Source organism: Pelobates fuscus, chromosome 10 (assembly GCF_036172605.1).
Source record: "Pelobates fuscus isolate aPelFus1 chromosome 10, aPelFus1.pri, whole genome shotgun sequence".
In the NCBI taxonomy this organism is placed as follows: Eukaryota; Metazoa; Chordata; class Amphibia; order Anura; family Pelobatidae; genus Pelobates; species Pelobates fuscus.
This window is the reverse complement of record NC_086326.1, coordinates 73,843,819-73,864,903: the sequence shown is the minus strand read 5'-3', so window position 1 is coordinate 73,864,903 and position 21,085 is coordinate 73,843,819. Positions and strand designations below refer to the sequence as shown.

The 21,085-nt window shown below is 38.4% G+C and overlaps 1 protein-coding gene across 35 annotated transcripts in view; it reads left to right on the top strand.

The window, feature by feature from the left end:
* Positions 1–21,085, top strand: part of SORBS1 (sorbin and SH3 domain containing 1) — a 317,838-nt gene that overhangs the window by 192,795 nt on the left and 103,958 nt on the right. For 33 of the 35 annotated variants that reach the window (XM_063434304.1, XM_063434318.1, XM_063434322.1 and 30 more), the window contains exons 1-2: positions 7,089–7,179; positions 20,354–20,406. In XM_063434304.1, the coding sequence (XP_063290374.1) occupies positions 7,133–7,179; positions 20,354–20,406 (100 nt within the window). In that variant the 5' untranslated portion in view covers positions 7,089–7,132. Of the gene's footprint in view, positions 1–7,088; positions 7,180–20,353; positions 20,407–21,085 lie in introns of those variants that run through there. The other 2 variants (XM_063434302.1, XM_063434301.1) reach the window with 1 other exon arrangement.

Below are 21,085 nucleotides of genomic sequence, written 5' to 3'. Positions count from 1 at the left end.
ATGCCATCTTTATTTCCATGCAGGACGCATGTAATCCACTCGACGCCATCCATGGCCAGAAAAGAATACTGTGTTTACAAGTGTATTAATAATATCCCTTTGTTGTATGATAGAGCCCAGTAACCTTTCCACCCTGAAAGTCATCATTACCTTATAACATTCAAACTCCAGGACAGATGTGAAACTAAGCAAGTCTACATGGAATTTTCCGTATGAAATATTTTATTATTTGTTTGTTTTTTACAGTAAATTTAAACACTACCATCCTACTGCATATTCAGAAATCTTGTATCTTATTTACACTGAGCTGTGAAACCCCATCTCGCATTTCTCAAAGTGAATGATTGTTGGTAAAGAACAGTTCATCAATCTTAATCCACTTGCAGCTGTGGTCATTAAGCAGTCACCTTTAACCTCCTAAAAAACAGAGCAGCGTGCAGTTTGGCATTGAGAGGCATCATTTTTACTCATCCATCTGCTAAATGATCCAAGGCTCTTTTAAGATCTTTGCAAATGGTGAAATATATTGGACTTAGTTTTATCTTTAAAATGTCAAAATTGAAAATGCGTTGTCATTATAGTGATGTTAAAAAAAAAAAACTAAAAAAAAAACTGGCAGCAATTAGAACACAGTGTGCAGATATTCTTGATGCTTTAATGACACAGGGTACACACCCTTTGCCGTCGGTATAAGATAGGCTTAGGGGGCTATGGGTAACGGGGTATTTGCATACAAAATCCATTGAACTGTAATTGTTATCATTCCTAGCCAGGCTCCACACAGATTGTTTGCTATTTGTTGATCTCCTGATTTTTGACCCAGGTTTTTGAAGGTTCCATCACATTGTACATGCTTCATACCACAGCTCAAACACTTGATCACTTATTCCAGATGGATTTTGAACAGTTGTTAACACAGGGACACTATAGGCACCCAGTCCACTTCAATGAGTTGTGGCCTGGGTGCCTAATATACCAACCGTATGCATTTAGTGCTGCAATGTAAAGCATTGCAGTTCCAGAAAAACTGCAATGTTTACATTACAGCACGAAGTCTGCCTTCAGTGGATCGTTGCGGGACTTTGGAGGGGGCGGAGCGTCGACCCAGCGCTGAGGGACATCAACGCTGGGGTAAGGTAAGTAAATAAGGGTTTTTAAAACCCTTTATTTAATGCAGAGGGGGCACGAGGGAGGACGCAGGGGGCTAGTGCCAGAAATACAGCTGTATATTCTTGTAACTATAGTATCCCTTTAAAGAATTTCATTGTAATATAATATTAGTACTGTGAAATGGAAAGATACGTCAATATTACAATGATTCTTCATGTAGGAAAAATGTAAGCGCTGAGACAGAAGTGTACATGCATAACTAAAAGTCTTCCCTTTGAAATATTTGACCTGTTTGTGGACCATGCTTCATCCAAAGTGAAATGAGAAGCTGGGGGCCGATGTTTAGGTGGAAAGGGCCACATATCTGACATACCAATTATAAACCTTCTGTTATTTCACACTTGATAGTGTAACAAGGGCTGACTTGTGACTAGAAATAAAATTCAAAACTTGCAACCCCCCACTCCTTGTAGGAAAAAAAAAAACACCCTAAAATCTAGCACTATGGATTCTAATTCCGAATCTAGCAAGCGTATTCTTATTGATCCTGATGTGCATTCTGTCAATACTTTGTACTGATACGTTACATTTTAATGTTGGTAATTGTCTAACCCTCTCAGGTAGTTTTCAAATCTGTATCCACCAGGTAAGCAGACAGAAAATCATAGTGACTGGGCTTAATCATGTGCCTCCAGGAAGGTGAAGGACCAAACGTGTAAATAGTAGAGATAAATTGGTAAGAAGTCAAGGAATACAGAAATCCGAGATCGGAGTAAATAGTCAAGACAAGGGAACCAGGAAGCAGGTTGAATGAGGCTCTACCCAAATCTGGCATAGACCCAGACTGTAGAACTTGTCTTCAGCAAATCAGAAGAATAAAAAGTGCAAAACAAAGTTTGTGCCCTGTTATATAAAGTTTATGCCCTGTTATATAAAGTTTGTGCCCTGTTATATAAAGTTTGTGCCCTGTTATATAAAGTTTATGCCCTGTTATATAAAGTTTATGCCCTGTTATATAAAGTTTATGCCCTGTTATATAAAGTTTATGCCCTGTTATATAAAGTTTGTGCCCTGTTATATAAAGTTTGTGCCCTGTTATATAAAGTTTATGCCCTGTTATATAAAGTTTATGCCCTGTTATATAAAGTTTATGCCCTGTTATATAAAGTTTATGCCCTGTTATATAAAGTTTATGCCCTGTTATATAAAGTTTGTGCCCTGTTATATAAAGTTTGTGCCCTGTTATATAAAGTTTGTGCCCTGTTATATAAAGTTTGTGCCCTGTTATATAAAGTTTATGCCCTGTTATATAAAGTTTGTGCCCTGTTATATAAAGTTTATGCCCTGTTATATAAAGTTTGTGCCCTGTTATATAAAGTTTGTGCCCTGTTATATAAAGTTTATGCCCTGTTATATAAAGTTTGTGCCCTGTTATATAAAGTTTATGCCCTGTTATATAAAGTTTATGCCCTGTTATATAAAGTTTGTGCCCTGTTATATAAAGTTTATGCCCTGTTATATAAAGTTTGTGCCCTGTTATATAAAGTTTATGCCCTGTTATATAAAGTTTATGCCCTGTTGAAGATAGTCTACGAAGGTTACCTCTCCCCCTTTCTTTTTATTATTGTTTACATGTATGTTTGATGCAGTGGTATGTTTGGCCACTGAAATACATGCTGTTTCTTGAATCGGCTTTGAAAACAAGAAAGCGATGAATGAATTATGAATGAACTAAAACCTTCAGAAAACTGAAACACAGAGAGGAAGAATAATTATTGGTCTTAATCTGCATCCAAATATTTCTTATTTTTTTATGCAATATTTTAGCTTCCTCCTCCTATTATACGCCATACTGCTTCATAAAATTTATGATAAAGTCAATCCAGTTATTAGTCGTTCACAAAGAAGGCGAATGAGCTGATAGAAAACCACCATCAGAAAAGTAATTGTGTGATTTGCTGGATTTATTTGCAGGAAGATTAAAATTAGTTCTCTGATTTTCTATGAGATTCCACCAAAAATAGTTTTATATCCAATAAAAGTTTGCCCCAAATCACAGTATTTCTTTGCAACGAATTGAGAATTATTGCCTAGCAGATCACCTGTGATCGAACGAATGCCAAAAGGGCTGGAATTCATAGATATATTTGTATCATTGGTTATTCTATGTCTGCTGCGATCTTGAAAAAGGCTTGGAGCGAGCCCTATGCTCGGTGCATGGCTGATCTAGAGTGCTCCGTGGAAATAGCAGGCAGTGTGTTGGCTATTGCAGACATTTTGCCCTTGTGTCCTTATCAGCGTGGAAGATAAATGTATGCTTTTTAAATCAGAATATCTCCGTTCTATAAGTACATTCCATTCCGTGAATGTTTTACTACTTGAAGATTAAATTGCTGTTCATGAAATGTGAAAAACATTAAAGGGACACTATAGTCACCTGAACAACTTTAGCTTAATGAAGCAGTTTTGGTGTATAGAACATGCCTTTGCAGCCTCACTGCTCAATCCTCTGCCATTTAGGAGTTAAATCCCTTTGTTTATGAACCCTAGTCACACCTCCCTGCATGTGACTTGCACAGCCTTCCATAAACACTTCCTGTAAAGAGAGCCCTATTTAGGCTTTCTTTATTGCAAGTTCTGTTTAATTAAGATTTTCTTATCCCCTGATATGTTAATAGCTTGCTAGACCCTGCAAGAGCCTCCTGTATGTTATTAAAGTTCAATTTAAAGATTGAGATACAATTATTTAAGGTAAATTACATCTGTATGAAAGTGAAACCAGTTTTTTTTTTTCATGCAGGCTCTGTCAGTCATAGCCAGGGGAGGTGTGGCTAGGGCTGCATAAACAGAAACAAAGTGATTTAACTCCTAAATGACAGTGAATTGAGCAGTGAAATTGCAGGGGAATGATCTATACACTAAGACTGCTTTATTTAGCTAAAGTAATTTAGGTGACTATAGTGTTCCTTTAAGTATACCTGATAGTAATGAAGACAAGTTATCATTCATCAAAGGCTATAGCTATCACTTACTTATGTACATACAAGATACCTTTTGTGAATAAGGGGATGAAAGGTTACATTAGTGTGATTCTTTTTGTTGGCTGAGAACAATTTCAGCACCAGCAACTCTGTCACTACTGAAAATATTGTAGGATACATTGTCTAAAATATAGGTGTTTGTTTCTATATAATAATTCAATCTCTACTAGGTGGTGGCTGTGATTTATTTTAATTATTAAGCGGTATATGAACATTTACTAATTTACATCCGAATTTAATAGTTTATATATAAATTGGGTATATTTTTGTAAGTAAAAGGGGAGCTGTTACTTTCAAAGATATCTAATGTTATGTTTAATTATCATTATGTTTAACAAAAATTTATGTGTGACGTGTTTAAAATAAAATTTTAATGTAGAAATCTACACCTATTTATCCTGCAACTAGGCACCTCCACCGTGGCATTGTTGTAAACTTTGTTCTTTGCACCTGGAACTTGGCATAGCAAAAAAGCATACAGAAAAAGCATAAATTAAACAATGTTCCTAAATCTTCTCTTAATTTGACATGTTTGCCCTGGCTTTGTCTTCTCTAAACTTGATTATGGTGTCATTTGCTAAATCTTATGATCTAATTATAAAATCAAATAGAATAATGAGAAAATAATGGTTAACACAAGGTGTAAATGATTTTCAATGTTTTAATCAACGGTGCAAATTCTAGAGAAGTAGCTGTTCCCCTTTAAGCATTGGAAGGATGGTTTCTCAAACGTTTTCTCTGTACCAAAGCAAAATGTGTCCCTGCAGCTGTACCGACATCCCCTTATTGACTGGGCCAATCAGACATCATACCTTTCCTTCCTTGAGTTCTCTAGAACATATGTCCCATCATGCAAATGTTCTAACTGGATTCTGAAAGGTGGCATGTCAACCTTGGGTACGTGCACTGTAATGGTGACATGCCAGGCGGTGCATAGGAAGAATGTTATTAAACAAGTCCAGGCATTCATAATGCTCTGTGAATGCTCATACCCAATCTAATACACGTACACACGCGCAAGAGATTTTCCTCCAGTGTTTGCAAAAATAGGAAGGATTAACCCAGGATAGCAGTTTATCATGGAGAATGCAGAGTTATGAATGCACCCTACTGTTTATTTTTTTTGAGAGCTCATTTCATGTGTATCGTTCTGTTTTCACCTACTGGATGAGCTTTCCCACTCTGTATGGTGTGGATTAGTTCTCTATTGTCTAAGGAAGAGCAGTGGGCTTAAGATGCTGTTTTGTATAAATCTGATGCCTCCTCTACTCTCCTATGAGCAGTAAATCTGTTCCTCTTAACATACCCTGAATTTGCTACTAGTGTACCGACTCTGACATGCAGAACTTAAGTATCTTAACCAAAAGAATAATTAAGACACAGTGCGTATATAAGCTAAAATGCCTAAAAACAAACAACAACTTAAATTAGTCAAGGCTAAAGAGATAAAGTGTAGAACAAAAATGATGGAATAAGTTCGAGATACAGAGAGCAAGATAAACAAGGACTACTCAGGTGTCAATATCAAAAGGTTAAAGGACACAAACGAACTCTCTCTTGTTCCACAGAGGGAATTATTACAAGAATAATGTCATTGGTGAGGGTTTATATAAATATAAAAAAAAAGCCTTTTTGGCTAGAGCCATTTTGGCGAAATGGGAAGTGCCGGTAGCAGAGTCTTGTGATTGACACATTGGCTCTTGCATCTAAAAGAAAGCAGGAGCATGGAGTGTTATAAAGGCACACACGTATGGCATCCAGGATCAGACGTGACACCAGAATGTCACAACTGGCAGTATGGCAATGCAAGAGGGGCATCAGGTGGTGTGACCTTAGTGAAGGGGAAAAGCATTTGGTACAGCAGGAAATGTGTTCATTACTTAACCAGTGGCATAAGTATTCTCAAAGCACTTCCCTACCATGCACAAAACACTACAAAAGGAAGAACAATCCCACCCATTCTTATGTGGTTTTGAGGGAGGGCACATTTGTAACCTACGACAAAAAACATGTAGTATCCAGGCAATTGATATTGATGTTTTTTATATAAAGTTCCTTCAATGGAAGTTATTTAATACTTTTTATAGAAAAACAGAGGTATGATTTTAATGGCAGTTCGTAAATAACCTTAATAACCTAATCCAACGGTTGGGTTCAGGTGAACAAATAGTGTCGGTTACTACTCCTGAAAGTCCCTTCGAAAAATTTAAAATCAGAATCAAAAGGCTTCACAGTGTGGTGCAATAAGTAGTAGTTTATTGAGGATCAGAAGAACAAGATCACATTTGACGAATATTATTTTGTTCTTTTGATCCTCAAACTACTACTTGTTGCACCACACTGTGAAGCCTTTGGATTCTGATTTTGAACCCTAATAACCTAATAATTATCTTTATCTTTTTTTTTTTTTTATTTAGAATGTTGACCTCAAGGCTATGACAGCAGTATAATTTGAAGTGTCCGGGTTTTGTTCCTACACTGCAGAAATTAGTACGATTGCTGGTGTCTGTGTCCGTATCATTTGCCAGCTAGTTTGGAGTCTGTCCATTGAAACACGAGCTTAATCTGTTAATCTTCTCGATGCTAATGAAAATATTCTTTTGACACCGTCAAGTGGGCTATTATTTTCTGTTTACGTTGTTCTATGTCTGTCGTATTGGCGGCCTCCAAATTCAAAAGTAAGGTGTGATCAGCTACATTAGACAGTTCTTGTTACCGCAAAGCATTTCAGAGTCATTTTTCTTTTTTTTTTTCCATGATTGATGTCAAAGTCAAGGAATGTCAGGCTACTAAAAGAAGTAGTCGATTGTGAATAGCTGGTGACAGAATGACATCACTAAGAAACAAAGCTAATTTAAGCTTAGGACGGGGTGGGGGCAGAGGAGGTATTTAAATATACTGGCGAGAGAAGCTTTTCTCAAGTCCAGGTCGTTTGTGAACATCAGGCTTTCCTTTTAATCTCTTGATAAATAAATTGATTCATGCGTCAAAAGCCCATAGCAGTATTATCTGCAAGTTGTAATGGAAGGTAAGCTAACACTTCCATGTCTGTTTTTCCATTTTAGCCCTTATATCATGTCTTGAGTATCAATGAGTAGAAATATATGTATCTGTCTGTTTGCCTTTCCTCTGTTAATGAACACATGGTTATTTAACTATAATTAGATATGAAGAATGTCATGCTATTGATCATTTAAAGAAAGCCTTTCTTCCATGTTCATTCTTTGTCACTTACATTTTGTGCATGCTGATTTCAATTTAACTATTTATATGAAGTGTGGCATGATCTATACACTCACTGGCATGATCTATACACCAAAACTGCTTTATTAACCCCTTAACGCCGTTACGGCGTTCTATGCCGTCCCGGCTTTAACCCCTTAAGGACACATGACATGTGTGACATGTCATGATTCCCTTTTATTCCAGAAGTTTGGTCCTTAAGGGGTTAAAGGGCTTTAAAGCCGTTGCGGCGGCATATAACGCCGTAACGGCTTAAGCCCCCAGGAGGTGAGATGTACTCACCTCCACCGCGATCCTCTTCTGGAGCGCTGCCTGACAGCCCAGGTAGCCCTCCCCTGGTAAATGAGGCCTCTGGGGGCCATGTAATCGCTCTCAAAGAGCAATCACATGGCCCCCTATAGCTGGCTGTGGATCTGCCAGCAGGGGGGCTGTCTAAAATATCAGACAGTCCCCCTGCTGGTAGGTAGTGTAAAAAAAAATTAGACATGTTTAAATTTAAATTAAAAGTATTGTTATGTATATATAATATATGTATATATATATTATATATAATATGTATATATATTATATATATATATACATATTATATATATGTAACGTCATATAAAGTGTATTTTAATATTAATATTACACTTGGAATGACGTTACATATATATAATATGTATATGTATATGTATATTATATATATAATAGATATATACACATATATTATATATACGTATAATTACAATAATTAATAAAATAAATAAGTAAAATATTGAAACAAAATTTAATAGAAATGATATATTCATATGTAATTTCATTCTAACTGTATTTTATTATTAATATATATAGGTAACAAAATACACTTAGAATGACATTCTATATATATCTATCTATATATAAAATACAAATAACCGCATATATATATATATATATATATATATATATATATATATATATATATATATATATATATAGATAAATACATATAATTACATAAAAGATTACATTAGTATACACGTAGAATTTAAATACCTATACATGCATATATTTTAAAATTCTACGTGTATATTTAAATAATCTTTTAACATAATTAATAATTATGTGATTTTATTAATTAATATTTGATTGTCATGCCTGACAACGCAGGGAGAAAGTGCAGAGAGAATTTAATTCGCAAGCACTATATTTGACCCTGTAACTCTCCAAGACACCATAAAACCTGTACATAGGGGGTACTGTTTTACTTGGGAGACTTCGCTGAACTCAAATATTAGTGTTTCAAACTGGTAAATTGTATTACAACGATGATATTTTAAGTAAAAGTGAAGTTTTTTGCATTTTTACAAACGAACTGCACTTTTATGGACTATATTATTGTTGTAATATGTTTTACTGTTTTAAAACACTAATATTTGTGTTTAGTGAAGTCTCCCGAGAATAACAGTACCCCCCATGTACAGGTTTTATGGTGTTTTGGAAAGTTAGAGAATCACATATAAGGCATGCATTTCATTTTTTTGACATTGAAATTTGCCAGATTGGTTATGTTGCCTTTGAGAGCGTATGGTAGCCCAGGAATGAGAATTACCCCCATGATGGCATACCATTTGCAAAAGTAGACAACCCGAGGTATTGCAAGTGGGGTATGTCCAGTCTTTCTTAGTAGCCACTTAGTCACAAACACTGGCCAAATATTAGTTTTTTGCTTTTTTCACACAAAAACAAATATGAACGCTAACTTTGGCCAGTGTTTGTGACTAAGTGGCTTCTAAAAAAGACTAAACATACCCCACTTTCAATACCTTTGGTTGTCTACTTTTTCAAATGGTATGCCATTATGGGGGTAATTCTCATTCCTGGGCTACCACACCGTCTCAAAGGTAAAATTAAACATTAAACAAGAAAAGTCACAAGTAAACAGTTAGCTATACACTTAGGCACATTATTTGTTGGGTTAGTTGGCAGTGCGGTGTAATGTAGGTGCGCTATAAGGCGTCCGGATGCATGTCATGTCTGCCTGTGTGGTTGTGTATAGGTCTTCAGGTCATGTGGATGTGTATTAGGTGTTGGTCTGCAGTCAGTCTGGGCAGGTCATGTAGGCATTGAGTCCCGCAAAGTAACTTAGCCCACACCAATGGTTGTAATAAGAGTGTCCTCCATGGCAGCCCTGCAGTGCGCTGGGTCGGTCGGGTGCTGCAACAGTTGTCGCGGATTGTCGTGTGGGCAAAGTTTACGAGGGTGGGCGATTGCGTTCAGGCAGTATGAGGCAACATCCCTGCTCCTGTCATGCTGCAGGATCGATACTTCACTGTGCTGCGTTTGGCGTCCTCTGGAGGTCAATGTTAATCGAAGCTGGTGTCTCTGATCTTGAACCCGTTTTATCAGGGGGGTTGCACAGTGACGTTGAGGTGGGGTTTCCCCTCTGCCCCAGGACTGTATTAGAGCCGGTGCCATCTTGCCACGAGCCTGGGAACCGGTATGGGCCAGGGTCGTCCCTTTCGGGATAGTGCGGGGAGTCTTGCTGATCGATGTTGGTCGTCGTTTTGTCGCTCTCGGCTGGTGTGGCCGGAATCCATGGGGTATGCCCCCTGCTGCTCTCAGCCTGGGAGGGCCTTTAGTGTGGGAGTTAGTAACGTGGGACTTCTTTGTGCCCTGAGGTGGAGTCCCGGATTTCCCCGCGCCGTGAACCTTGTCCCGGGTGGAGTGTTTGCGGTGGGTCATCGCCGGTTGTAGATGCAGTGCCAGCTTGGCCCAGAAGCGTTCAAAGATTTCTTCCATGGGGTCTTTAGCATGGCCACTGGGGCCTGCTGGCGTGTGTTGGCGCCGTCGCGCGTTTCTTGTGGTTGGATCAGGCTTTTCCGCTATGTTGGAGGCCCCCACTCCCATTCTGCCAAATCTGTTGTGTGATATGGAGGGTGGGGTACCTCTCCTGGCGGGGACCGGGATATCCCCCACCGGTCCACTTCTGCCCATTGGAGTGGTCTGGGTGCCAACTCCCATCACCCTTAACCCTGCAAGTGTAATTACTGCAGGTTTTATAAACTGCAATAATTACCTTGCAGGATTAAGTCCTCCTCTAGTGTTTTAAACGCTGCTGGACGTCCTCACGCTATGCATGAGGACCTCCAGCGTCGTCGGAATCCCCATAGGAAAGCATTGAATAATGCTTTCCTATGGGGATGTCTAATACACGTGCGCGGCCATTGCCGCGCATGCACATTAGGTCTCCTCCGCTGGCTGATGTTGGCGGGGGAGGAGCGTGGGTGGACTAAAAGGGATTTACCCCCCTTCAGCAACATGGGGATTGGGGGTGGAGGGAGAGGGGCAAACTGATATGTTTTCCTGGCACTGGAGAGTCCCTTTAACACTATATAGTGCCCTACTAACTGTTTATATATCTGACCTCCTCCTTCTCGGTTTTGTATAAAAAAAAAAAGTGATGTACTTACTTTTCAGCCGGTTTGCAATAAAAAAGTTACTTACTTTTCAGCCATTGCTGTGCTGGACTCTGTCCCGCTGCTCAGACTCCCTGACTGAAATTATTATGACTGATTGATCTTATCAATCCAATGCTTCCATATCAGTAAACATTGGGAGGCTAGCGCACATGTATGGCCACCAAATGTTCTCTATGAGCAGCGTTTGATTGAGAACGGAGTCTGACTTGGTTCTCACAGGGGATGTTCCTCTAGTGGCTGTCAGATATAAAGCCAGCTGAGGTGTGTTAACCTTGCAAACATAGCATTGCCAATATCCACTAAATTATTATTAAAAGCAACTCCCCCATTTTCTCTGGTTTCTATGCCGATGCTGGCAGTATTACTTTTGTGCGTAATACTGCCAGCTAGTTGATCCCTTGAAGATACGTTTAGTGTGCATTTGCTGGCTCATTTGGTAGCCTATAGCCAAGTTTAATAGGCTAATGAAAGTTGTAATCAAACCCATTTAGTTACCTGCTGTAGTGCTCATTGATTACCAAAGAAAGATCCTGTTCTAATGTGTGATAGTTAGTGTTCTACACTGCCTAAGCAAAAATAAGATTCTAGCTATATAGCACTCTGTGTGGACATAACTGTAAAAATAAAATTGAAGGTATAGATGTAATTTTTTTTTTTGGGGGGGGGGGGGGGGGGAATACATCTTTTGAAAATAAAACCACAAAAGCATGATAGTAGAAACTGACAGAATAAGGAAAACTTAAAACTATATGGTTATAATTACAAGCTGCTAAAACATAAAAAATATGAAATTCACTATTTAACACGTGAGGGCATAGCCTGAAAACAACCTGCAGAAGCCCTCCAGGGGGGAAAACGTATTCCTGTTTTGTGGTCTGAACACCTGTTGCATGATGTACATGTCAAAAGCTCAATCTCTATCCATTATCTTGGTGGGGCCCCCTACCTGTGCTAGAATTTCTACAAATTGCTAAACCTTCAAAGCAGACGTCAAATCAACTCCAAATTATGTCCTCAGTCTTGGAGATAATCCAATGGTCTAAAAATGCCCTTGTAGATTTTAGACACGTTGTTTAATAATAATAATAACAAAGTGTTTAACCAGGAAAGGTACATTCAGATTACTCTGGTTTCCAAGTACATCCTGGGGCTGTTACTTTTGCCAAACATAATGTAGTTTATATTTACAGGGCGATTTACTACAGTGAGAATTGAAAGTGAATTTGAAATCTAAGGCCAGGTTAGATGAATTGAAAGCATAGCTGTCTTAGAGTGTTTTCAGTTAGGCTATTTCAACCATACATATTTTAAATTCACTTTGAATTCCTCCTGAATTCTCACACTAGTGATTAACTCTGTTGCTATATAGAAGTGTCTATGTACAAGGTTCTGTCCTTTGTAGAATAGATATTTGTTGGAAGATAATTTTCTTTTCTGATATATCCCTACTGGGGTTATTTTAGTAGTTATTACAAGTAACCCTATTAAAGCGTTACTCCAACCCTTTAAAAAAAAAAAAAAAAAAATGAATATAGAAAAGTGTTTTCAATTTACAATTCCCCACAGGGCATTGCTATAAAGTCTCCCCTTAAAATCTGGTAGCACCCCCAGGAACGAGGGGAGGGAGTTCCCAACGGAACAGAGGGGAGGATAAGGCCATCTTCCCCTTGCAGACGCTCTGAACACAAAAGATTCTTAAGAAGATCATTCAGTTATGCATAGCATTAACCTAAAGCTGCCCGAGGCATAGTTCTGGTTTACCAATGTCACTTGTTCTAGGGGTGCAACTAGTCACTGGTACACAAAGTGCTAATTACTTTGGCTGTGCAGTGTTTAATGCCGAGACACTGCACATCAAGACTACTACAACCATGACCACTTCAAAAAGCAGAAGTGGTCATAGTGGTTGGAGTAACCCTTTAAGGAAAGTGCAGTAGGTGTTGTATGAACCAATACTTTTTGTCTTCACATTTGTTTAATGTATTGTTTTGAATACATTTACATGTTCCTTTCCTGTACTCTTATTTAAAGTAGACACTAGTGTGAATTGCCTTTTAAATGCTCTTATGAGTATATATACATTGTTTATTATATTTATGTTTTATGTTTGACTCCTGCATATATTTAGTATCCAATAATTTAGCAATCAATTTATGCTCTTCGTTATATTACTTTACATGTTTTCACACAACTTGTTTCGTGTTGCCTTTCGGTCTTTAATTTTTGTTAGTTGTAAAGTTAAAAACATCTATTGTCAAGGTGAAACCACCTGATGTCAAGAAATATGATTTTGACAATAAAATCTGTATAAATACATTTTTCCACTTTTCTTCCAAATTTGCCTTCATATCACAGCTCCGCATTCCACTGTCCTATCCCTTGACAGATCTTAAAAATGGATAATAGAGGACAATTTGTTACATGTTGTGTTGTTGGATGTTAAACTGTACAAACTCTGGTCTGGAGCAACGATTTTTAAGAGACATAAATTGGGTCAGTCAGCCTTAAAGGGATACTGTAGTGCCAGGAATACCGATCCCTCTGCCTTCTCCCTCCCTTGCGCCCCCTCCTACCCAGTAAATAAAGGGTTAAAAACCCTTTATGTGCTTACCTGATCCCAGCGCCGATGTCCCTTGGCGCTGGGTCAATGCTCCGCCCCCTCCTCCATCCTGAGACGAGCAGGGTCTAATGGGCATGTGCGGCATTAGACCTCCCCATAGAAAAGCACAGAATCAATGCTTTCCTATGGGGAAAAAGGTGACGCTGGATGTCTTCATACACGGCACAAGGATGTCCAGCATCAGATAATGGACCAAAGGTCCATTACGATTCCGGAAGCCCTCTAGTGGCTGTCTGATAGACAGCCACTGTGGGCAGACTTAGAGCTGCAATGTAAACATTCTCTGGAACTGCAATGTTTAACATTGCAGCACTAGGTGCAAAAGGGACACAGCACCTATACCACTTTAATGAGCTGACTGAAGTGGTCTGGGTGCCTACAGTGTCCCTTTAACTGGGTGTTTAGTTCAGGAATTCTCCAGACATTGTAGTCCTGTGAACTTTGAGCAACACCCTATCCAAGTCATGGTCACTGGAGTTCAAACAAAAGACAATCACAAGCAGATGTCATGGTCACTAGCAGGCAACAATAGCAAAATCTAGTCGATGCCAAGGGTTCAAGTTAAGTCACAAAACGTAGATTCAAAGATGGTTTAAAATCAAAGTATGTTCGATAAATGGAAGTACAAAGCAATGAGTCTGCATCTGCATTTGCGCCCAACCTCTACTAGACTATATACGTTACAAAGCACAAAACAGGAGATGCTTATAAATACAACTAGGACGTTAAGCAGATATGCCTGTATGTTAGCATATGTTGATTGCATTGTTTAACACTTAATCCAAATTGGAGGGGGTTGTTTCTCCAAGGTATTTCATTTCAGGATATTTTTGTATATTTCTTTAAAGCTTTAATCTCTTGTATATAATGCACTAAAGAGAATTGTATATTTTAAGTTTTTATCTAGAGTAGCAGTTTAATTATTTGCCGCTTTAAATCCCCTCCAATATCGCTTGGTTGGTGAAAACAATTTTAGTATATTATGAAACAGATTTTATTATTTTATTTTTTAACCTGCAATATCTAGATATTCAAAACTGTACTTTATGCAGTTACCCAGAAGGAATATTTTGACAAGACTCCCAGCATGCTATGCAAAATATGTCACTCTTTCACCTTGATAAGCCGTATATTGCCCAAATAAGTCCCTGTGTCAACTTCATGGTCTTTTTGTTCTCTCATCAATTTTTCTAACAGGACTCTATGGGCAGTATATATTGGTTAATTTAAATAACCAAGCCACCAATCTCATATTAGCATATTTGCCACGATAGTGTCAGTAAAGACCGTAAGGGCGAAACATTAATATGCAGTAAATCTTTCAATGGTTTATCATTTTCATCCTATCAGTGTCATGCCTTAACTATAATATCCCCTTACTTCCTGGTTCCACGGAGCTTAGCCACACCTCTTCATGTCTCGGTCTCCCTATTTAATCTGACTGCACCAGCTGATCAGGGCTGGATTATTGAACTACGTTCCTTACTCACAACCCGGCTACAACTTCGTTGTGAAAGCCTCTGCTACCAGACCGGACTGAAAGACTCTGCAAAGTTCCCTTCACCTTTCCTCATCCACGGCTAAAGCTGAACTCTATCCATGCAGGATAATCTGCCTCTGAGGAATCTCGGGAACCAGTGTTCTATAAGCCGGAAGCTAAGTAAAACTTCTCTGATAAACGTTGCATCTAAAGCTGTTATTTCCTGTCTCCAAAGTCCTTCGTTAAAGCCAACCGTTACAGCTAACTTCAACACATACTTGTCTCAGTTAGCTGCATCTATCTTTCTTCAGTTAAAGTCTATGGAACAGCTATTGTAACTTCTTATCATCTAATTAACTAATACTACTAAAGGACTCTTGCTGCTTCAGTTCCGTTTACTCCTTAAAGCTACAGTGCATGTAACTGTGGACTTCATTTATCGTTTATTACTTAATGCTACAGTACCTGTATATTGGAATTAAAGTCTTTACCTTTTACTTTCTTTAATAAATATTCAAACTATACGAAATCTGCAGTTGTGTTCCTTCATAACAAATGTTTAAACGTGACAGAATAATCCAGCCATTGTAATGGATCCAGCAGATTTCGATTCTACTATAACTACGTTGAATCAAAGAGTTAATGCACTAGCCCAAAGTGTGCAAGACCTGCAAGTTACTAACGAAAGACTTCTCACTTATATCAGAGATTTACAAACTCATACTCCTCATACTACTCTGCACTCGGCTAGTGATCCTGCTGTGTGTAACCCTGAAAAGTTCTATGGAGATCGTTCCAGATACAGGGAGTTCCTCAACTCTTGCAAATTGTTAATTGCTTTGAAACCTCGATCCTACCCTACAGAAAGAACTAAAGTTTGTTCGGTTATTTCCTTTCTAAGAGGTGAACCTATGTCATGGGCTCATTCCTTTCTGGAAAACGATGACCCCATCTTAGATTCACTGGATGAATTTTTTGAAGCCATGTCTCTTCTCTATGAAGATCCTAACAAACAAGCTACAGCTGATTTAACAATCAGAACACTACAGCAAAGAAATAGACCCGTTGAAGATTACATTGCTGAATTCAAAAGATGGGCTATAGAAACGCAATGGAATGACATCACATTGCGCAACCAGTTTCGAATTGGTTTATCGGAAGCTGTAAAAGATGAATTATCTAGAACAGAACTCCCTACTAATTTGAACGCTCTAATTCGCCTATCAATCAGCATTGACAGAAGATTAAGAGAAAGAAAGGCCGAAAAGTCTCTTTTTCTTTCAAAAGACCGCAAACCTTTCACTCCCTCAAAAGCTCCAGAAAAGACTTCCTTAACAAGTGAACCTATGGAACTAGGGGCTCCAAAGCCTCCTGACAACCCATCTGAACCAATCGAACCTATGGAAATAGGGATAATAAGAAGTCCCCTCACTCCTGAAGAGAAAAATCGAAGACGTATGTTAAACCTCTGCATGTATTGTGCCTCTCAAGTTCATTCAGTCTCTGATTGTCCTTCATTGAAACGGACAAAAGGCAGAAGGCCGTCTCATGCCTCTTCCATCCTAAGTGTACTTCCCTCTACAGCAAATACTCAAATGTCCCCTATCTTTCTTGTATTACAGTGGGACAATAAAAGAATCATAACCAAGGCTGTTATCGATTCCGGTGCAAATGGAGTATTCATCGACTCAGCCTTTGTAACAAAGAATAAAATTCCTTGTGTTCGTAAAAGAACTTCTGTACCTGTTAAAGTGATTGACGGGTCCCTCATCTCATCGGGACCAATACTTCATGAATCCATCCCTCTAAAAGTAACCATCAATCATACTCATACGGAAAGTCTTATATTTGATGTCATCTCATCACCATTTTTTCCTATTATATTGGGGATCAACTGGTTAAGGAACCACAACCCTCAAATCTCATGGTTTCCCTTCTCTCTTGCATTTGATTCTGATTATTGCAAGAAAACATGCTTGCAACGTATTCCAATTCTTCAGTCTACGAAAGAACTAGCTAAAACCTCATGTTGTTCTGACACCGAACTGGAGTCTCCTCCTCCTACAATCATTGGTGAATTAAAGAGAAAGTTTACAACAGCTCCTATCCTTCAACTTCCAAATCCTTCATATCCTTATGTCCTTGAAACGGATGCTTCGGAATTTGCAATTGGAGCTGTCCTTTCTCAACACAAAACTCCTCAAGTACCTCCTTCGCCTAAAGTCATTGGAATCTTATCTTCTCTTATTGACGACATTAAAGGTCTCAGTGAAGATGCTCTTGAACTTCCTAAATCAATGAAATTATCTAAGAAAAACGGTCTCTACTATTTCAAAGACCGGATTTACGTGCCTCCCTCCTTCAGGATTAAAATACTTGAATTAATTCATGATTCTCCTCTGGCAGGTCATCCAGATATGAAAAGGACCCTTGAATTGTCTAAAAGATACTGTTGGTGGCCTCGTCAAGACCAAACTATCGAATCTTATGTCAAATCTTGTTCTGTATGCCAAAGATCCAATCAATTGTCCTTGTTGAAGCCTCATCATCCTGACCCTTTCCAAAGTAATCTCACTACTTCTCCTGATCCCATATTGGTCCAGGGTGAAGAAGAATACGAGATTCAAAGTATACTGGATTCAAGGTTCCATCGTGGCTCCTTACAATATCTCATCAGATGGAAAGGATATGGAGTTGATGAAGATACATGGGAAAACTCCTCTGACGTTCATGCTGACAAATTAGTTTCCCAGTTTCACAAACGCTACCCTTCTAAACCAAGTCAATAGCACCCAGAGGTTGCTCATTAAGGAGGGGATACTGTCATGCCTTAACTATAATATCCCCTTACTTCCTGGTTCCACGGAGCTTAGCCACACCTCTTCATGTCTCGGTCTCCCTATTTAATCTGACTGCACCAGCTGATCAGGGCTGGATTATTGAACTACGTTCCTTACTCACAACCCGGCTACAACTTCGTTGTGAAAGCCTCTGCTACCAGACCGGACTGAAAGACTCTGCAAAGTTCCCTTCACCTTTCCTCATCCACGGCTAAAGCTGAACTCTATCCATGCAGGATAATCTGCCTCTGAGGAATCTCGGGAACCAGTGTTCTATAAGCCGGAAGCTAAGTAAAACTTCTCTGATAAACGTTGCATCTAAAGCTGTTATTTCCTGTCTCCAAAGTCCTTCGTTAAAGCCAACCGTTACAGCTAACTTCAACACATACTTGTCTCAGTTAGCTGCATCTATCTTTCTTCAGTTAAAGTCTATGGAACAGCTATTGTAACTTCTTATCATCTAATTAACTAATACTACTAAAGGACTCTTGCTGCTTCAGTTCCGTTTACTCCTTAAAGCTACAGTGCATGTAACTGTGGACTTCATTTATCGTTTATTACTTAATGCTACAGTACCTGTATATTGGAATTAAAGTCTTTACCTTTTACTTTCTTTAATAAATATTCAAACTATACGAAATCTGCAGTTGTGTTCCTTCATAACAAATGTTTAAACGTGACAATCAGCTGTGTGTCATGTAGTGCATTTAATAAAACACAGCACACCTCTTCGATAGAACAAGCTTTGCATTGTTTTGGGATTTAATTTTATTTCACTGAATTGCTGTGAAATGACCCAGAACACCTCTGTTTAACTAGCGTATAAATGTTTCTTTGTCTATTAATTTGTTTATTTTCTTTGGCGTGCTAGATGTGTTTAACTCACTAGAACAACCTATATCCCTGTTCAATATAAACATTTATGTTATGACTTCAAATGTTGCTTTAGAAAACATCAGAGGACATAAAATATTGCTGTGTTATTGTTATTATTTCCTAATTCTCTTGTATAGAATCTGGAAAATTCTCAGATTTTTTTTCTGTTTTTCTTACCTGGTCAAAATGTAATTTATCGTCCTGTTCATTAATACTTGCCCACAGTTGACGCTGTGCGTTAATTCATACTATCTTTTTGATAATGAGCTTTTTAGGGCTGTTGGCAATTGGAGAAAGAAAAAAAATATATTACCCCAGTATGTCAGGACTTGGGCCTTGTGTTGTAAAGCTGCAATGCCAGTTAAAGTTGTGTCCTTATGAATCACCACTTTCTGAGGAGGCCTGGAATGGGGGCATAGTTTTCTATATAGTGCAATGCATAGGGAATTTAAAATGTATTCAAAGTAAGTTTAATCTTGTTATACAATTGAAAGGGTTGCTCCAAGCAGCGGTACGTTATGATTTGAGGAGTAACCAGGCCTCATTACTGTTTTGTAGCTATTTGCCCTCTTTATTGTTTCTTCGCTGGGTGTGGAGTGTCCTCTGTGGCTCGTTGACATGTGTCCACTTTCTGCATAGCCAGATTTTGATCCTGCGGACCATTCACTCCACTCAGCAGCGTCATTGGAACAAGAGTAGCGGGCTGGCTAATGAGAGTTCTGTGCATATTCCTGTTCTCAGAGTTGCAGTCATTGGCTGAGAGTGGTCAGCTAATGCTCTCAGCCAATGACTGTAACTCTGAGAACAGGAATATGCACAGAATTCTCATTAGCCAGCCGGCTACTCTTGTTCCAATGACGCTGCTGAAAGTGGTGTTACACCTCCAGCAGCAAAAGGGTTAAACTCTGCAGCATTTCATAGTGAATCTCTGTACATACAGACTCTCCAGCCACCATGACAACTTGAAATCACTGAAGGGGGTCATGGTTCTTGGAGGAACCCATTAGGTAGACAAAATAGTTGGCATTGCTGACCTGGAGAATTGTTCAAGTTCAGCTATATTGGCCTTAAATTTGAAAATTCTCTCGATTATCACTTTAGTAAATCTAAATCTATTTAGTAATCTTAGACTGTCAGACAAGATAGGTCTCTCTTTATTTAGTAAAACTAGGGTCATCTTTATTCTAGAGTTTCCTTTTTAATAGATATTAAAGTGACAGTATAGAGGGACAAATAAATACAGCATCAAAGCCACTTATTTGTAACAGTAGAAAAATGAACATTGAGCAGATAGCTGCCACACAAGTAGATAAGTCTGATTCAGGAACGAAGTTATGAAATCGGCATTTTAAGTATATTGTTTACAATTTTTTCCCTTAAATAGTAAATTGCGAATATTGAGAAATGATATGTTTGTCTGTTGCCTGCTTTGTGTCTTTCCTGTGAACACGCAGCCCATTTCTTAATGACTTCGTCTCCCTTGATATTGAATAGGCATGGATAGAATTTTATGAGTCAAAGTTGGAGGAGTCAGGGACACCATAAATGGGAATATGAGTTCTATGAGTCTAGGATGTTCTGTTAGCAGATTGCTAGCATAGCTTCTGACAGAATTCAATGTTGACTAAAGGCTTGAACAGCCAAAGGTTGTTCAGCACCAGATAAACGTTATGTTTTTTTTCTTTTCATTATTATTACAGAAACAGCCATAACGGAAGTGAAAAAACGAATCCTGCTCTCAAGATGAGTTCTGGTAAGTCGGGAAAACAAATATGCATACAGAAAGCAGAGATATTTGAAGGGAGTATTCGGGTATACAAATAAATAATTTTATTTCTAAAGGAACACTCCACATTTAAAAGTACTGTATATATATTTGAATTTTTTTTAAATACAATTTTAAAATTCTAATAAACGTTAAGGTACTCCAACGCTAAGAAGTCTCCATTGGGAATGTAATCTTCCCACGACAAGTTTATTGTGACACATGATCTTAGGTCCATTCCAATGCTTCACATAGAGCGTGCACTGTAATCACAGAAGCCATTCAATTAGATCCTTCTCATAGAGAAACCTTGGGAACCTACTGGACATGCACTACAATCACAGCACCTAGCCAATCGGATGATTCACATAGAGAAGCATTGCCAAACCGAGTGTGAAGGCTTTCAATTATTAAAAAATCTTCATGAGGACATGGTTCTACAGACTGGCTCACTGACAGCCGCTAGAGGCATCATTGGTGGCAAATGTATACAATATTTCTCACTGATGGCAATTCTGACATTTGTCAAACCGAATGGGCAGGGTTTATGCACCAAAACCAATGCCAAAACAAAGTGAGCTGTGTAATAGCTCCTATAGTATTGATTTACAATGTCCATATATAATATATATTCAGTGTTATTGTGTTAATGAATTAGTTTCATAAG